Genomic DNA, 19846 nt, shown 5'->3' with positions numbered 1-19846 from the left:
ATATTTCATATATTTTATAAACTGTGCACAGAAGGTGCATCCACATCCCAAGTAAGAATTTTGTTCAAGCTTTACTTTTTACATTGTTTACAAAGTGTTCACTTTCACCTCCACAGAAAGCAAAAGGATCATGTATTATTAACTGAAGTGGATGTACATTTACCTACCATGTTTGAACCTTTTTTGTGTGTAGAATTTTAGTGTTTACATGCTCTTCAGGATTTGACCATTGTTGGTCTAAAAGAGCCTTTGACCTCCACAGTAAAAACAATATGATTCTTGCACTAAATAAGGAATAATCAAGAACATGCAAACTCCCTCAAAGTGTTAATTTATCAACCTAATGTAATCTTACAAACATTGCAATGTATGAGATCTGGGTTGAATGTAGAACAAATATCTATCCAATATAACCATATTATCAAACAGATGCCTCAACGTTCAATGGTGACCTTGTGTCTACATCCCAGTAATTTGAGGGCAATACTAGTCTTAATTCCTGTTTACATTAGCCCGAGAGTATAGGTGATGAACCACACGCTCAGTGTCGAATTTGTAACGTATACGTAGATCAGACCATGACTAGGATCAAGGGAGGATTAGAACCCAAATATGTAAACACAGCTCAAAGTTGACCAAGGATCAGCTGTGAATTTAAGTTCCATGATTGGTAATTAACACAATAGTAGTAGGCGTTAGTATCAGCTCGGTACATCACACAGGATATGGTTCATTCCTTGTCTGCTACTATAGAAGCCTCAACTTCCAGTTGAGCAGGGTCTGGTACAGGGCCTTATGTAAGCCAGGTGAGGGGGTGGGGGAGGGGGGTTGAAAATAAAATTACTGCTCGACACCGATTGCAGGATCTAATCCTTAATGGAAGTGTCGCCATAAAGTTCCTTTCGAGGCTAATTTGAACTTTCATTTAAAGTTCAATATATTACCGTTAAACGGCAAATGTCCACAACTAAAACTGTTCAATAGGGTTTAAAATCTCACTGCAAAGGTGTTAAATTTTGCAGAAAAAAAGGACATGCAGATAGAAAGAACGCATGTTATTAAGTAAAGGTGACACTCAAAACAGAAGAATAATTATTAATTTTGTTTATTATGACATAAAATTATCCTTCCATCAATGTTTGACTTTTACAACAGAGGATGCACACAATAAACAAGCAGACCCAATGCATCCTCTATACTTGCACTTATTATGTAGGTATCAATGATGATACCTTTTTATTCAGACTATATTCTTAAGAGGATGTCTGTTGGTCCGAGACACTATATTTCTTGTTTGGGGAACCAAAGCAATCATTGAAGTTGTCCATGGTACAGTAAGTTATGACAATTATTGCCCTATACATGTGCTAGACAATCCAATTATGGTCACACATGCTCAGGCATCTTCTTTCACTGGGGTTTTGTCCTATGTTTACAATCCTAATTGTGTGACATAACATGGATGCCGACAGCATTCAGGAAGCACCTTAAAAAAGAGTTATAAATAAGTTTGTCTAAAAAATTGAGAAACCACTGATGCTCTTGAGAGGAAAGCACCTAGTGTTGCCTTTCTGGTTACATTTTGTTCTTCTTAAACAAAACAGACTGTTCTATTGTGGAAAAATGACAAACATAAGTCCATCCTGTAGAGGAGGGTCAACTAACAAATGTTTTTACTCATCACAAGGAGATGCAATCTAAGTTCTGCTATAACCACAAGCCATAAACTAACCTTAGATCAGGGATTTACTCATCACAAGGAGATGCAATCTAAGTTCTGCTATAACCACAAGCCATAAACTAACCTTAGATCAGGGATTTACTCATCACAAGGAGATGCAATCTAAGTTCTGCTATAACCACAAGACATAAACTAACCTTAGATCAGGGATTTACTCATCACAAGGAGATGCAATCTAAGTTCTGCTATAACCACAAGCCATAAACTAACCTTAGATCAGGGATTTACTCATCACAAGGAGATGCAATCTAAGTTCTGCTATAACCATAAGACATAAACTAACCTTAGATCAGGGATTTACTCATCACAAGGAGATGCAATCTAAGTTCTGCTATAACCATAAGACATAAACTAACCTTAGATCAGGGATTATCAAACTTACTTACATTTACTTACAATGTGTACATATAACATACGTTGTATAGAAAATTATCTTTAATTCAAAGAAAAGATCATGACCACTTTTCTCTACACATTTCCAATTAACAGAGTTCATAACAACAAATGTAGATTACCAGAGGAGATTCCATGTGTTACATAATGTCTGATAAAGTTTGGATGTATACATTGTACATAGTTAGTTAACCTTATCACGGTTGTGCAAACCCTAAATCTAATACAAAGAAGTAATCCGAAATGCATGATTTCTCTGAACGTCAACTATTCTGAGTAAATCATAAAATTGCATCATAATTTTAGGTCACCAATATACCCAGTTTTAATGGAGAAGTATTCCCCTCGGAGAAGTCCATTATCTACTGTAAACAACTGTTGTTCTCTTTCTAGATTCCATGATGTAGTTGGTTTAAATATGACAGCCAGCAGTGGACAACAGTTCTGGAGCATTAACCTACACTTGCCTCCTTTCCATCACTGCTACCTCCTGAACAAAGAGAATTTCCTAGGAAGGCTACCATCTTTGCTTGCAAATGCCTTCTGAATGTCCCCGTAGTCAGGGAATGCTGCGAGGTTCCCAAGGGCAGCTACTGATGGGTTAGTCAAAAGCATACTGCTCGCGGCTCTCCTCACATCTTCTGCTGTCACACGCTCTACAGAGAACAAATAAAAGCATGGGTATCTTCCTGACAATGACCTCATCAACTATAACGTTGTGTGTTACTGATAGCAAATAAAAAACAACAGAAGAATGAAAAACTGACTACAAAGGGAAGTGACCGTAATTACACTGGTCCAGCCTTAACTGTATTAAAGCATGACAGGTGTAACTGCTGCATAAGATCAACATTGGTGACCATACAAACAAAACATCTGTCAAGCTAAAGATACGAGGTCCACTAACCAAACCAAAGAATAAGGGACAAACAGGGGAAAAAACTTGACGTGCAATTCCTGATCTAAGAGATAAAAATGAGTAAATATCCAAGAATAGACTGATTAAAGAAGTCAGAGTACAGTTTACTCCTTCCAATTTTGAGGCATGTGGTGGCAGTATGGTTAATCATTTAATCCAGCCAAGATTAATATCCAGCCTTCTTTCATTTAACAATAAAGTCTACAAACCACTAAAATGCAAATTCTCACCAATCATTCTGACAAACTCATCAGGGTTTTTTCTGACTCCTGTCGCTAGAACTTGTCTTCCAAGATCTTCAAAGACTACAGGTCTGGCCTCTAGATTCATCATTAACATCGATTGAAGCTGCTTCTTGGCTCTGCTCAGCTCAGACTAATCAGATAGAATAAATATATAAATAAATAAGGAAACATTCATTTAATAAAAGAATGGAAAAGAAGGTTGTCACTACTGTTGTATGTCTGTTTTTATCTTTGTAAAGTTCTTTTGTTCACTATGGAGTAGTCAAATTTCAAAGTTAATGTAGGTATTAACAACGATACCTGATGTTGTGGAATATGTTCTAACCTTGTCCTAACATTATCAAAGCTAATATTATGTTGTCTTTGAAAGTGGATTATGCCTGTACATTGTGCATGGCTTAATCCTACAATCAACTCTTAACTGTTTCTTCTGTTGATCTATTTCTTATACATTTCTTTCTTATCTACAAAATAGAAATTAATCATTAAAGCAAGACCATATCCAACGACAGATCTCAAACCAATGAAACTCATCAGAGCAGGTACTGGAAAAAAGCTAGGAGCATACGCATTTAGACAACCACTGGTCAGTACTTAAGAAAATTCCATTACAAAGACAAGCATGAATAGATACCCTTAGTACATGCAATTCCCTCTCTTATTTGTTCTGTCACATTTTGATACTATGTTAGTAAATACACACCTGTTCAATATTCTTGGCCATGTTTTGAAATTCCCTAATGATGACTTCAACAAGCTCTCTCATCTAAAAAGAGGAGAAAGCAAGCAAGATGGGTGCACAATTCATATATGATGACTTATTTCTGAAAATGTGTAAAACAACACCAGAGTTATATGAACGGTTTAGAGAGAAGCATCCAAATAGCATAGATTACTATATCAACAGTTCGTTAAATTAAGGCACCAAATAACACAACAGACATTTGGCTATACATATACAATAATAAACATAGCTAAAAACAAAACCTAGGATAAAAAAAACCATCACAAAGTCAATTTAAGGGAGAAAAAATCTTACTTTAAGCAATTACATTCTCCTTCTATTTTTTTTAATTAAAAGATCAGGAAACTTGAATTTCTGTTCATTTAACGAATGCTGTGTTTCCGTATGTACCACAGACCATTTACAATTAGCATACTTAAGTATTCATGATAAACAGAGCATTTTATTTAAAAACATTAAAATCGAATCAAAGAATCATAAATCTGATTTAGAAATTTAAAACAATTGCCAGATCTGCATTCTCCTGATCCAGTGATAAAATTTATTGATAGCAAGAGGTGTTAAAAGCTTTGAGTAGTTCTACAATATATATGTATTCACTTTATCAGGTCATTAGAATTCATTAATTTAAAAAGTAGCTTTGAAAGTTGTAAGGTAAAACTTGGAGTCCAAAAGTAAAAACATGCATTATAGATGAACTTTCTTTCTCATCATTTTGAAGTGAAATGCAACATCAAATAAATCCTCCCACACATGTGTAATGGAAGTCAGAGTAAGTAAAGGTTAGATTGGGGATAGGAAGGAGAAGGCATGAAGGAAGAAAGAAAGAATTCTACCGTTAGATAATTACCATTCCTGGGTCGGCACTGGCATGGATGCAGAATATTCCCGAGTCAGCATAGCTATGATGAATGGCGGTGGCGCTATACATCCAAGGGAAGCGATTGAGGACATTTAAATACAGTCTCGTGTACATGCCTTTGCCTGGTCCTCCAGCTGAGAAGGAACCACCACCTCCCATGAGCATGTTAAGGACTGCAAATGCTATAAAATCAGGATGTTGGTGACCACAACTTTCTAATGCCAAAACAGCATGGGCAAGATCAGGGATGGGTGTTCCTGGTGCCACGTTGGACATGTCTCGTTCCACCTGAGAATGTAGAACAAATGCAGAGTTTGCTGGATGCTAAAAGCAATGGCTTATATATCTCAAAGGTCCTGTTTTTGAGACTCACCTTCGACTTTGAGCTAGCAGTAGACCTTAGGTCCCAAAATTGATTTTGATTGTTGTATTTCATGAGAAGGGTAGCTATTTGAACATTCAAACGAACTAGTTAATTCTACTAAAACTGACTAATTCTTACAGTTTCAATGCCACCAGTATACTGGGATATAGATCCATCAAAGTTGCGGCCCATCTTTAGCGTCTCTGGTGTATCCCAGACGGGAGTTACTCCTTCAAAGTATTTCTTGGCGTATTCTATCAGTTTCTCGTGAGGCATGCCGACTCCTGCGAGCACTGTTCGAGATGGTGTGAAGTGATTGTACATAAAGTGGTAGAGTTGCGCTCTATCTATTCTGGTTATGTTATCAGATGGACACACCCGTGGGAAACCTAAAGTATTGGAACTGTAAGCTGCCTGTGAAATCAATCAAAATATGAAACAAAAATGTTAGCATTTTAAGATTGAACCTGTGTGTTGCTATGACAACCCTGACTATCTAAATACTTCAAAATATTGAAGAAATTGCTCATTAAAGGATGACTTGAGATACAGAAACACAAAAAAAGGGTAATATTAATAAATCTTCTCCAGATATTGACAATTATAATATGATACATGTCTGAAATGTTCCATTGGGGTTAAACTGCAGATGATGTCATCTGATTTAGCTCAATGCTAAATGTTACTCCTTGTTTCCTAACTTTCTGATAACTTGAGCAAAAAAAGGAAGATGTTGGTACTTTTGTTCAAACCTAAACCTTAATGTAAGTTAATTCATTGTTTCATAAATTCAAATAAACCATTCAGGCAATGTTATTTTAACTTCATACAAACAACATCACCGATGGCCACCATTTTGTCCATGCTATTAGTTTTTGTAATGCTTCTATGAGCTAGACCAGGTAGTCAAGTTACCGGGCCTCGTGAAATACGGTCGCCAACTCGAGTTAGCTTTGGCGAATAGAAAATGCACTACGCTTGACATTTTGGCGAATGACACGTGGGCTAGTCAAGCCCCAATATTAGCAAGTCTCTCAATCGTTTCACAGAATCATGAAAGCAGTACCTTGGTAAACTTGAAGACCGTTTAAGGTTCAAACTGGTTTTCATCAATTACCATTCTCAATGTGAATTTACTGTGTAAAATGGTTCGCTATCTGTACGTGCATTATGTACGGGAAGTTTTCATGTGTGTAGATTGTTCACAAACTTCATGGAGCATTTACAAACATACAGCAATGGCATCATTTAAAATCTAAAATAATTTATTTTAGAGGGAATGGTTTGAACTTACATAGTACGTAATGTGTCTTAAAGGCATTCATAAATATTTTGTGTTCATATATTAGTTTCTCAACCAATTAAAAAATTTATTAACCGTTGATATCACGACAGTTTGGTTATTCACAGTTAGACTGCTATCAATAACCATTGTTAAAAGTGTTTCGTGTCAGAATACCAATACACTTAAGGTGGCCAAACATCTCCTAAATTATTGCTTAAGGCATTTCCTACATGCAATCAGTCATAATTCGCAAAATATACAACAACTTAAGGAGTTTTGAGACAAGTTTGCTTTTATCGCTGCCTTGGATTTTTTGCAAAGATTTACACAACACCAGTGGAAGATAGATGCTCTTTCAACCTTAGATTTTTATTGTGTTAAATATCGCTTTAATTTAGGCAGTGTAATGAAGTAAGAGTGAGATATTTTTTGGCGCACATACCTGCAGTTAAAGACAAGATAAATAATTTGGAAAATGTACAAAGTCGCGCTAATCAGGTAGCGGTTCAGAGTACAGTAGCAATGAGGTACTGTATAGGCTTAGGACTCGCGCACCCCTAGCTTCTGTATAGTTTATGCCTAGTACTAGAGGAGCCCTAATGTAACACAATGCAAGTTATCTTTGTAGGTATTCTTGCAGATGTTTTTGTATTAATTGTTTTAGACTCTACAGTAGGCCTAGCTGCTTATTATGATTCTGCGACATGTTTAACTTTGTTCATCACTTACTCTTGATGCAAATAGTATAAACTTCAGTGCACAGAAACATAATTTTTGAAATGTGCAAATACATAGCACCATGAATCTGCCTAAGTGCCTAACCTTTGTTCACTGATACTATTGATGTTGTAGATCTGTACTATGGAGACTTGAACAGCAAATATAGTGGCAAGTAAATTTTCTTTATGTGGCGAGTAGATTTTTAGTCACGGTCGCCAAGTGGCGGGTACTTATAAAAATATTTCTCAAGGCCTGCAAGTCACTCTGATCTGTGTGTGCCTATATCATTATCATTTATCAAACCATATCAGTGGGATATAGATAGAACAGAGTGACAGCAATGGCTTTCAAATGTCTACAACAAACCAAACTTATGTCCCTGCAGTAGTCCTTTAAAGCAGCTTTTTGCATCTGGCCACCAATTTTATGTTCAACTAACCACAAAATCACAGATGTTTTCAACAAATGAACAATTTTAGAAAAGAAATATTAATGATTCTTTACAACTTTGGTGACAAACATCTCATCACCTTGACACTTTCATGAATGTATTAATCACATACAAATTATGCACAATTTGAAATTTTTCATTCCTTTTGTTTTAGGTTTTCTTTCTATTTGAATTAAAACTTGATTGGTCAACAACAAACAAATCTAGTTTTAAAGCAAAAGTGTTTTCACTCTGGCAAGCATATATATATATAAAAAGACACCAGAGGTATGGAAACATTATATCTCAGACTTTAATATACAGTTATACCTACTGAATGAATCATTTCTGTAAGTAAAGGTTCCGGGTCCGGCCGAAGCTGTAGATCCTCCAGTTCAAACTGGATGCTCTGCCTGGCTTCTTCTACCTTCAATAAACAGATCACAAATGACACAAAGTATTATAACATGTAAAGAAAGATAACACTTGGGAAATTAGCTTCTGGAATGAAAACAAATGATTGACAAACCTCTGTCATCATTTAGCTGTATTAAATACATATTTGAGACCCTATAACTTCATTGCATAAATTTTCAATATTTTCAACCATCTGCCTTGAGTGATAGGTTACACTTTGTTTGTGAGAAGCTTTTCTTGGCAATGATCAGTGAATATGAATACCTGTTGATGTATCATTTGTGTACATTTTTCAACACAAAATAGTATTAACTTATTCTGTCATAATATGATCCCAACACACAGATATACAGTAAGGAATCCTCTCTTTGGGTGATTGAAGATTCTTTGTTATTTCACTTTCTGTTATCCACCAACAGAGTAATTAAAATAACAGTATCTTGTACCAGTTGCTTGTAGTCAATAAGATGGATCCACATAACAAGTATGACATTAATCAATCATGAACTTTTTGAGTTACCATGTTTACAAGCAAGTGTAACATAAGCTTGTGAGCTCTGTAAGCTCTAGCCATAATTCAGTAGCAAGTGAACAAACAACAAATTATCAATATTCTGCAACAGATTTTGTCTGATTAATACCAACTCAACACTGAGGATTAAATTAGCAGCATACCTCTGCATCTGTAAATTTAGGCGTGTAAACCGCATCCGCAAGCAGAGCAGTTGCTTCGTCCAGGCCTCTGGTCTCAGCTGAGATTCCATAAATGAATGTGTCTCTAAAATAAAAATACAAACAGGTACCACAGTCATCATTTTTGTCTCAAAGGAGCAAATTATTCTGGAGGTAAATATTTCATATCATAATTACTTATCACATCACAGGGAGTGTTCTACATATGAAACTTTGTTACTTTGTCATGTAACTTTGTCTTGTCATGTAACTTTATTATGTAACTTGTAACTTTGTCAACCACGGATTAAAGTAAGCAATGGTTTTAACTTTAACTCATAAAAGTTTACAGCCAATTAGACTACTCTTTATAGAACCAAAAAGCAAGAGTAATAGTATGATGACCAGGTAACGTACAATGTTTTCAGTTCAATGCATTTCATTGCAAGAAGTTAGTTCACTCAAACATTTCAACAAACAAAATTCATTTGGAAAAGACAGCCAATCCAATGTATTAACACTTAGAGATGAACACATTATCACTATTTTATACCCCTACCACTAAACCATTCCACTATCCAAGGTCATTATTTTCAAAGTGTCTGACATCTTGCATTATGAGATTATTCTGTATTAATTTACTTTCCTTATGATACAATTACAAACCAAAATTAAAAAATACCAAGCTTACTTCCATGAACCATGATGTGAGGTAGATATGATACAGACACACAAAACACATCACACATCCAGCGGACTTAATACCTAACATTTTTGACACCCTTTCCAAATCAATCAAATCACCTCACTGCCACCGCATTGCCAATGTAGTTTTGATGCAAATTTTAACTGTAACTTACTTTGATGACTGACAGTCACATATTCCTCCATGGTCCTCCAAAGTTTGGAAAATGTGATCCCTGCTCTCAAATTTTTCAGTTGCCTGCAAAATAAAGAACAAAGTGCCTTTGATGCAATGTATTATGCACAATGGCTTTTTGGAGCAATTATTATGTAACTGAAGAATATTCTATCAGTACCAATTAAAACTGAACATTTGTTGTTGTATCTGACTTGACTGCTCTAGTGTTAAATTAAACTTATGTTTTTGTTAACTTCTAACAGGCTACATGTATGAATGAAATACTATACATATACAAATTAAATGTACTTGCAAATGCTCACGAATACAACTGAAGACAATCCGCATATATGAAGGTTGAAGAGTTCATTCCCAGCAATGGAAGGTGCCAAAATATATACCCATTCAATTCATCATGTAACAATAATTCAGTAGTCCATGAGACTACATTCTGTAAAGACTGTAGGAACAATTGGATTAACTATTATAGGATTAGCATGTCTCTGCTTGTCTGAATCTAAGTGCATTTAAATATGGTAAACAGAGCAGCATTGTATAAAATGGTGATCCCAAACTCAGACTCTTGACTGCCAAAGTTTACTGGCAAAACTAAAACGAAAATGGGAAGTTAATCTGTTGCAAATCTTTATTAAATATATTGTGAAGGTTTGTTGAAGTTTGTACTATTAAACACTGATATTGAACATTGCAATAGTTAAGGAAACTGCCATTTGCTTTCTGAAGCTTGTTGTTCATGATGAAACAGTAATGTGGATATAAACTTGCTGCTATAGTATGTGCTGCACAGGGTAGTGTTTACATATATATGTCAAAGCAGGGACATGCGGTATTAAGCAAAGAAATGAGACATAAAAACAGCTGGGCAAAGGTAATAGGCCATCTGCCATACAAATGAAACTCAAAAGCATATATAAATGTAACTCACCCCAAATGCAAGCTTTTCTAGGAAGTGGGAAATACCTTTTGTGTATCTGGCTTCATATCGTGGTCCAGAGTTAACCAAAACTGAAAGACAAGAACGAAAACGATCAAGATAAATTTGACAATGATCGAAGTCATATGAAATTTTATTTTATTTTGTAAACTAGATCTCAGAAGCACCTTGCTATAGAAATAAAGGGAATTGAAACATGAAGGGACTCCACCTCACCAAGATGTGATGGTGACTTGATTCTTTGTAACATGTCATAGCTAAGCATATCTCATCATATTATCTGGGGCCGGTCATTACAGAATCACAGGCTACTGTTACATTTCTGTGATCAAAGCAGATAAGTACTACTACACCATTGAACGTGTGAACATGAGCAAGGGATCAAATTAGGCAATTAACTCTGGTACAATTACAGTGAAATTTAGATTACCCATGTCTTTATATTTGGATTTGTATAAATTTAATACTCAACCATTCATTATTTGTATGTATGTATGTATATGTGATCTTCCCGCAAGCAGGAACTCGCGAAAGAAGCCATGGAGGCTTGTAGACTCGCAAGCTGACCGAAGCCAATCTCTCGGCACACATCCATTTAACGTCCATGTCAGGAAGTTGTTATTGAACAACACCCTTGCCAGACGACACACATTGCTGTCGGCGGGGAATCGAACCGGGGATCTCATGACTGGGAGACGCCGGCGTTAACCACTAGGCTATACACTCCGCCCTAAGGATTGATTATATTCAAATGTTAAATTTAAGTTTGATTACAGGTAAATATTAAAATTACCCAAGCACCAAGGGCAGCACTACTTAAAAGGAATTGCCTATATTGTTTTTCACATTATGATACACACTGTGTATGGTCCATTAAATTAAAAAACAATAGATAAAACAGCACTTAAGTATAGCTAACTGCAAATATCCAGGTAGTTTCATTCATATCCTAAAAACCTCCAGCCACCATGCATATGGATAATTCAGGTTTTTACGGTCATGATGTTGCAGTGTGTGTAATATACATGTCCACAATCAGATCCGACTATCAGACCACTAAATGATGATCTGTGTGGTACAATAGTAACAGTACCCCTTGGTGCATAAGATGGAACATGGTTTTCAAGTCAAAGCCAAATCCCACATTAACAAACATCAATGGTCTGGGTCTTGGACCACACTTCCTATGCATATAATACTCGGTTGGAAATAGTTCTACCTCCAATTGTGCAAAATTCCCCAAATTTGTTGATGGATGCAACTTTGAGTCCATTAGACAGTGTTGTGACCTGAGCATCATGACTCCTGGGATCTACCGAGGCATATACCACCTTGGGGGATCCAGGTAGTGCTTGTGAGAGAGGAACATTGTGAAATCCACCACCATCAGCAGATGAGAATGAACGATTAATTGACCTGTCAAAAAAGTAAAATGAAGGCTTTTGAATGGAAGTAGTCAATTTATGCATTTAAATACTTTAAGTTATACTTAAGAGTATATTGCATATCAGATATACACATGTCGATCAGAAAATTAGCCATGTTGACCAGTTTCAATTTTGTAATATGTGTGGTGCATTGCACAAAGGATTATCTTCTTTGCATGTTTTTAAATCTTTGTGGCCTGGGCTAGCTATCCCCAAAACATTTGTCAGATTACTACGTTAGACCTGTGCTATTGTACTTGTAGGCTACTTGTTATAGGCTTATTTACATTAAAACAAGGGATAGTTCAACTAGCCTAATATTAGCATAATTAGTAAGCTAGGCATATCTATCTTATTGGGGTCACACAAGTGAATTGCAATACATTCCACTCTTTAAAGTTATAGGTACAGATGTGCTTAGGGCCTAGATGTGTATCTTTCTAATATCTTAGCAATCGCGACACCTCTGGGATTTACAATGTTTTCAATGCAATTCGGGAGGGTGAAAAAACCTGATTTTGGGGATATAAAAAACGGTTTTAGTTTCATGAAACCGAGCAAGTTAACCTGTGCCTAACGTTAAGTTAGAACAGACAGATATTTAAAAATTAGAGAAATTAATCTTACAGTTACACTAGGCCCTAAGTACCACTCAGTAACAGTGCACTAACACTATAGTGACGCAACAAGGCAAATTTTTCCAAAGTCTGAAGTGTATGTCAAATTACTCACATTGCTAATGTAATGAACATTGTGTTCTATTTGGCAAATTAATAATCAAACTTGAAAATTATCTAGTACAGCCTGACTGCGAACTCATCACGTTTGTTTTGAAGTGTTACATCCTACGGCCATGGTTTAATTGGCATAGGCCTAGGCCTATCATGCAAGGTGCAATCGATATGCCTAACGTTAGTCTATTCCTACCTGTGGTATACTTTGCAAAACTTTTTGCCGAATAAAGAATTGAATCTTCCAGCCATTGGAATTGCTGGTTATCAATTTTGCAAGTAGCAGCAATAAATTATCTTGCTTGTTTTTTGGCAACCTTCCTTGCTTTTTCACTCTTCGGCTAGGCTGCAGTGACAGGCTAGGCCGATTTTAGCCTATACCAACCTAGAGTATAGACGTATGGCTTTGCTCGTTAATGTTGTGTTTCACTTTCGACATCGGCTTGTATTATATTATATCTAGTCTCTGCAACACCATGTGCAACAGGCCTTATGGCAAGCCGTTTGATTTCAGAACAAATTTTTAGTGCTATCTTTAATTAATTTCTTTATTCCAGTAAATTACAACATTTATAAATAGGACATTAACTTTATATCTTTATAGCTGAATTAACTTAAGATATCTTTCATTTGCTGAAGGAAATTTGTTGATATCTGTAAATGATGACTTATTCATTACGCAATATCATCAATTCGAATTATTGATATTATTAATTCCACATATCGTCAAATATGACGGCCATATTCAATGATAATCATCAATTCTAATGCTTGATATCATCGAAGCGCTGTGAAAGTAGAAAGTGAAAGAATTACCAAAAAATAACTTTAAAAATAAGTTCGGTAAAGAAAGATTAACAACTACCATGAAACCATCTAGCTCATAATGGCAACGATAATGGTGATGCAGTGCATATTTCATGACGCAATCATTTCCGTTCCTTAGACGCCTTTGACGTTCCTTTGAAATCAAAGAGAAACAATAAACGTAATTTTCATTTTTACTTTTAAAGATAAGGAAACTGTTATGAAATATGAGTGGACCAGGTTACGCCAGTAATCATATAAAATTTGTTCATATGTTATTTTTAAACTCCCTCAAACCAGGGATGTGTTACAGATGGAGAAACAACGAATTGTTGAGCCTTTGAAGCTACGTGGTTGCCGTCGGTTTAATCTTGATATTGTTTCAACCCATTGATACAATAGCAATATCATCGGTATATAGGGAATTATGGACTCTCTTAGCGTCTGCTATGCTAATTGATATTTTGAGCCCTTAGAGCATACCAAGTATTTTGTAGGACAAGTAAACGTTTTGATACGTTTTGAAGATGTGAGGTGCCGCAGCCATTGCCATCGTAGATGGACAGTTAAAAACATTTTCTTTCCAAAACTGTTTGTCACTGCTCCCGGGATATTGCAGGAAGCCTCCTTCAAAAATGGATAGAAAGTTATTCATAGTAGTTGTTAATGATCAACTCAAAAACTTGTAAAACGCCGTGGGATATAATAATGTAAATTAACGGTCATTTTAATCTAAATGCCATGTACGACGGTAGTTATTATTGTTGTCGGCTGAGCTAGTACATCACTTCATAGAATTATTTATACCGAATCATGTTATTGTCTAATGACTTTGTTAAGGCTTCAAACTCCCATGAGAAGGGTAATCATACTTAGTCATAGGGCAATAAATAGGCATGTCAATCACACGGCTTGTACATGGAAAGGATTAACACACCTTCAAGAATAAGAGGTGTTTTATCTGGAGAGAGCGTTAATGTTTCGTCATCTTTAACACCTCCCTGCTTAAACACAGTTGATGGTACCTTAGAGGCAACGTAAACTACAGCTTTGCTGCATGTTAGCAAATATGATAACGAAGATGTAATATCATTGATGCTAGATATGCATTCCACTTACCAATGTGACACAAAATGTCCATCAAGATAAGAATATCTTTCCCCAACATCTGATATTTTTCAGAAAATGTCTTGTACAAAAACAAACAGAAAACGATAAAATGCTTACTTGTGTTATCCCGTCCGACGGAATATTAACTTGCTGACTACCTCAAAGTTTATATATCTTTCTGGATATTTTTTTTTAAATGACAATTAATTGCATTTCGTCAATTCAACAATTTTTGGTTTCGCTGTTTTCGTAACCTATGTATATAGTCATGGATGGGTGTGTGTGTGCGTATGTGTGTGTGACACCTTGCAATTGCTTGAACACGATATCTCAAGAAAGGAGGCGTGGACCAACCTCATATTTGGTGAGTAGGTGTACAACATTGAGAAACAGAACCTTATTTGCTTTTCAATCTCATATTTAGTGTGAAGGAGTACCATATTAAAGAAAGAAGGCTATTGTTTTTAATAGAGGTCAAAGTTCATTTGGGGTCACCAGGGGTCAAAATGTGACAATCTTGTAAACACGATATCTCAAGAAGGGATGCTTGGACCTATCTTATATTTAGTATGTAGTCATGACACGTTCATTACAAAGAAACAAATAATTTTTCATGGAGGTAAACGGTCAAATGGAGTCACCAGACGCCAAATTGTGGAAACCTTGTCTCATGCATAATCTACCGTATTTACCGTAATTAGCTTATGGGCATCCGTAGAATCCTAATTCAGAAGTCATGAACAAATTGCCTATAGCTATTGTGTCGCTCACTACTGTACATAGGACGTTGCTATTGGAGGGAACGATACCGACGTGAGTCATAGGGATTAGGCTTAAGGTAGATATTTGCTTCGGTTGTTGAAGTTTTCTGTCGTATTTCTCAATTGTCGAGATTCAGTGCCAAATACAAAATTCAGGTTTGGGATGTAGTTACGTTGGGGGAAATGACCAGGCGCTGTTTACGAATATTAACTGTCGCCTCGTTTGCGAATTAAGTTTGTAAAATGTTTCTCTATCTGCACGTGTATTATACACGGGAAGTTTTCATGTGCGGAGATTGTTCACAAACTTCACCGAGCATGTATAAATTTAAAGCGAAAGTATCATTTAAGGTCTAAAATAACAATTTATTACGGGGAACTGTTTGAACTTACCAAGTACGTAATGTGTTTTAAAAGGCATTCATAAATAAGTTGTGTTCATATATTAATTTCTCAACCAATTAAAATAAAATAAAATGTTTATCAAAACATCGATATCACGACGGTTTGGATATGCGCAGGCAATCCATACACAGTAGAGCATAGTACAATAGCGATCCAGGTAGACTACTAACATGAGACATTCCCATCTGAAGTCTATATATAAGAGCATTACATTACTATAGCCTAATAATAACAAACTTGAACAAGTTTTAGGCTAACCGCTTTATTTCGAGTTTCGCGATATTAAACTTTATAAGTTAATGACACAAGACCCCTTTAGAGTTGATCTGCAGAAAACAAATCCACAATACACGATTATCTGACATTTTGGTAAAACATAGTATGTCTAGTGTGTCACATTCATATAAGATTATTCATGTAGCATCATCGAAACCACACTGCAGTTTTGCTGTCTGGTTCAACGTGTTAAGATGTTGACACTTACTTCAAATGTATAATATGATAATTTTATGAAAATGTTCAAAATGACGAGTTATTACATATACAGTCTTGTGCAAACTGTCATATATCAACATGTTCGCATATAAGTGTTAGATATATTCAAATCATAGTGGCACTCTAAAGCTACCGTAGCATAATTGAGTTTGAATTTTTTTACAGCCCGTCACTGTACTGAATACAGGATCACAGTAACAAGAACATCGTTACGTTTCGTGCATCATAAAATTCGATTCTTTACCAGGTTCTTCACAATTGGAAAAATATATGCCATCATTGGTATTGGGTTTCCACATTGCAAACCGATTTCCTGTTGGACAAAGTGAAATGATGCAGAAATAGCTGAATTTGTAACAAACGTCTCATCACAGTTTTGATGGTAGCCTGACACTGACAGGTCAAACAGGTACAGTAACTTAGTAAGCGTCTTGTTGCGTAGCAAAGGACGCTATGAAATGCTAGTTGGTTAACTGTAGCAGATCGGCGAGACTTTGGGCACAGTGATTTCAGTTTTTCACCACCGAATACACGGATAGTTCAGAGAGGGTACATCGGTAGCATCCCATGTGTTTCAGTTTTCATGAAAGTTCAAAATATGGCAAGTTCGCCCGTGGGAGAAGTATGAATACGATATGATTGATAAGCATTAGTTGTAACTGGTACTTGGCAGAGACCCCATTATTTAGTAAAGTAGTATTATTACTAACACTGCCTAGTGTACTTAGTAGAAGTGGTATTACTCCATAGGCTAGGGTTAGGATACCTACTCATCATGATACTTCATACCTAGTATATATAACAGGCTTCATTAGCCAAAGGCCTGATAACGCTAGACCACTTAATCCTATAGCTCTTATAATTAATCCTATAATCCTATAACAGTTCCTCTAAAGATCTGGTCAGTTTGAACTTACTGTAATAATTAATCTTCTACACATATTGAGAAAAGAAATGAAGAAGAGGAAAATTAAGGGTACCTGTATCTCTAATTTATTAATGGACTCAATCACTGATTCTTGCTTGGTACAGATGTAAATAATCACAGATTATGGCATGCAATGACTGACTTTTACAGAGATCACATGTAAAGTATATTAAGTAAACAAAAATAAATTCATATGATAAAGTAAATCACCTTCACACTTACACAGTTAAGCACTTATGCAAGTATGCACTTAACTAATGGAAGCACAATTATGTTAGGACTTGTTTGCTAGAACACAGGCTAAACGATACTAAGAATAGCGTAACAAAACTTGAACCTTCTCAATCGATTCTTATAGACCACTTAACAAAAACGTTACAATGTATGTGCAAATAAAGGATAATATTGTAATGGATTAACACTAACCCTCTCTCGCTATTAGCTTGCACTGTGAAAACTTTACAAGAAATATCCACAGCGTTCGTCCACCTAAAAATAGGACCTTTTCCTTCATGAACTGAAAGGGGGGTTGGAAATCACCATTGTCAAACCCCCATACAAGGGTTCAACAAATACCCCTTAACAATACACCCTCGCTTATTGTTACTTAAATACACGTTGAGTAACGAAACATTTCTTAGAGTCTCTTAGTTCTTTGAGCAGTATTCCCCTGCAACCGCAAAGATACTTGAGTTGAATTTTCTTAAACTAACCATTTAACCTACAAGTCATGCCAAGCACATAATAGTGTGATCATAAACAAATATTCCCGTTTAGTGGAGCAACTTACAGAAAATAGGCAATATACTTAGGGATGCCTCGCAAATCTAACCCCCATGACCAGGCCGACGGAAATCTTGCACTACTTGCTCATTATGCATTTGCATATTGGTCCCACGGCTGAATATACACCAGCTGATAGCCAGCCTCAGTAATGAGCACAGATTCAATATTTTATATAATTCTTGCAAATTTTCCGAGTTATCAAACTCACAAATAAAATTTCTTGGTCATTTATCAACTATCGTGACATTGGCTACTTGAAAGTTCGATAAAAAAACAGCACATTAATATAGCCTTTACCTGGGCCTGTACATTATTAGCCTTGTTCAACGAGTGGTACGCAAGTATGATTGAAAAAGTGAATCAGCCATTGCATTAAAAATGTGTGCCCCAAGAACTTTGGAAAATCCATATTGCCATACCAAAAGTCAAGCAAAACAATAATTAAGCTATTCCACACATTTATGCTAACTACAAAGACCATTGACCGTAACGTCAATCTCTGCATTACAGTAGTCTAAACTGTGGATAACTTTAGTGCCAGCTAACTGCGACACAATTTCAGTGAGTAAATAAATGGTTATGCTGATTATCCCATTGACAGAGTGTGTTGTTAGGCTGCCACATGGTTAGAGAGTGACAGTATCAGGTGAGAATTTATGTGCAAGCTTATTTGCGATACAAGTAGAGTGAATTAACACTGGTTAGACTAGACTGCTCCCATTATCTTTTTTGGTTTGTTACACGGCCATGCGATCGGAAAAAGTCCCACTTTGGTTTTTCTCCATAAGGCTGGACTTTCGGCGAGAACTTATTTAAAGAACTTATTTAATTTCAAACTTCCTCTTTAGTCCGAGAAACAAGTGATTTCATAAGTTTCACATTAGAAAATTATCATCCTTAGGCCTACATGCATGGGGCTATGAAAGTAATGAGTTGTGTAGACAAGTGCCATGTTATGAACATATTTCAGCAAAGATATTAATTGTAGCCATAATAGTGCATTGATCAGTACTCATATGTTGTGCAGGGCAAAATATGGCTCATTATGGAGATTTGTGAATTGTCAGAACATATTTGGTATCATTTGATTGGCTGACAGTCCTTGCTGACTTTAAATATTTTATCATAGACCTCTGCTAATTTGTACACAAAACCCTTTGCAAATCATTTGATCACTCTAAAGTTACTTTTGCTGTGTAGCAACCAAATTCTACAAGGGAATGTGCAGAACTAATTTATTTGTCACAAAGCATGGAAATAATATTGTTAGCAGCTGTAATGATTTCTTAAAAAACACTGATGTCATTTCTGTTGTTTCTATCAGTTTCCACAGCATTTTGTTGACTTGTATCACAAAAAATTATGACAAATCTGATCTGTTTTTGCAACTTCATAAATTCTTGCTTGTTGTTGGGTAGTTAGCACTAGTTTTAACCTGGATGTGCTTCAGCTGGGGGAAGTTTCTATTCCTATTTTGGTGGGTGCAGCCTGTTTGCAGAGCAATTGACATGGAAATGTTATATGCCTAAAACCACTAGTCTTCTATCAGACAACCAGAAAATAAGTCATCTGGGATGGTCTGATCACCATTAAAAATATATCCTGCTTATCTTTATTATAAGTGTCATTAATTTCAGAGTTGTATTTAAACATGTATGTATGCAAATTAAGTTTCAGTCGTATGTTAATTGCAGTCTCATGTGGCACAATGCTATTGATTATTAGCTCCTGTCTGTTTGTATGAATTGGGATGTACAGTATCTGAAAGAACTGCACCTGTTTTCAT

General features: G+C 35.9%; 2 protein-coding genes across 4 annotated transcripts in view; one reads left to right on the top strand and one right to left on the bottom strand.

Moving 5' to 3' along the window:
- Window positions 1-1089: 1089 nt before the first annotated feature.
- Window positions 1090-13213, bottom strand: LOC139963846 (mitochondrial-processing peptidase subunit alpha-like). The gene is made up of 11 exons (XM_071965042.1): window positions 12965-13213; window positions 11830-12026; window positions 10602-10681; window positions 9654-9736; window positions 8797-8899; window positions 8039-8131; window positions 5408-5683; window positions 4894-5193; window positions 4002-4064; window positions 3284-3428; window positions 1090-2790 (listed from the first exon to the last, which is right to left on the bottom strand). Exons 1-11 carry the CDS (start codon window positions 13018-13020, stop codon window positions 2618-2620), a joined length of 1569 nt encoding a protein of 522 aa, XP_071821143.1. The 5' UTR covers window positions 13021-13213; the 3' UTR covers window positions 1090-2617.
- Window positions 13214-16513: 3300 nt separating this feature from the next.
- Window positions 16514-19846, top strand: part of LOC139963750 (laminin subunit alpha-3-like) — a 35428-nt gene continuing 32095 nt past the window's right edge. The window contains exon 1 of one of the 3 annotated variants that reach the window (XM_071964863.1): window positions 16514-16755. Coding sequence is in view for 2 of the 3 variants with exons in the window: in XM_071964861.1 (XP_071820962.1) it covers window positions 16914-16968 (55 nt within the window). In the remaining variant the exon portion in view is untranslated. Of the gene's footprint in view, window positions 16756-16810; window positions 16969-19846 lie in introns of those variants that run through there. The other 2 variants (XM_071964862.1, XM_071964861.1) reach the window with 2 other exon arrangements.

Source organism: Apostichopus japonicus, chromosome 22 (genome assembly GCF_037975245.1).
Source record: "Apostichopus japonicus isolate 1M-3 chromosome 22, ASM3797524v1, whole genome shotgun sequence".
In the NCBI taxonomy this organism is placed as follows: domain Eukaryota; kingdom Metazoa; phylum Echinodermata; class Holothuroidea; order Aspidochirotida; family Stichopodidae; genus Apostichopus; species Apostichopus japonicus.
Note: the sequence above shows the minus strand (reverse complement) of the source record. Positions and strands in the feature narration are given on the sequence as shown.

Coding starts and splice junctions, on each gene's coding strand:
- LOC139963846 (XM_071965042.1), bottom strand. CDS start 13,020: ATGGCTGGAAGATTCAATTCTTTATTCGGCAAAAAGTTTTGCAAAGTA. Junction 9,737..10,601: donor TAGAAAAGCTTGCATTTGGG/GTGAGTTACATT, acceptor TTTATTTTGCAG/GCAACTGAAAAATTTGAGAG. Junction 4,065..4,893: donor CCAGTGCCGACCCAGGAATG/GTAATTATCTAA, acceptor TCCTCTTTTTAG/ATGAGAGAGCTTGTTGAAGT.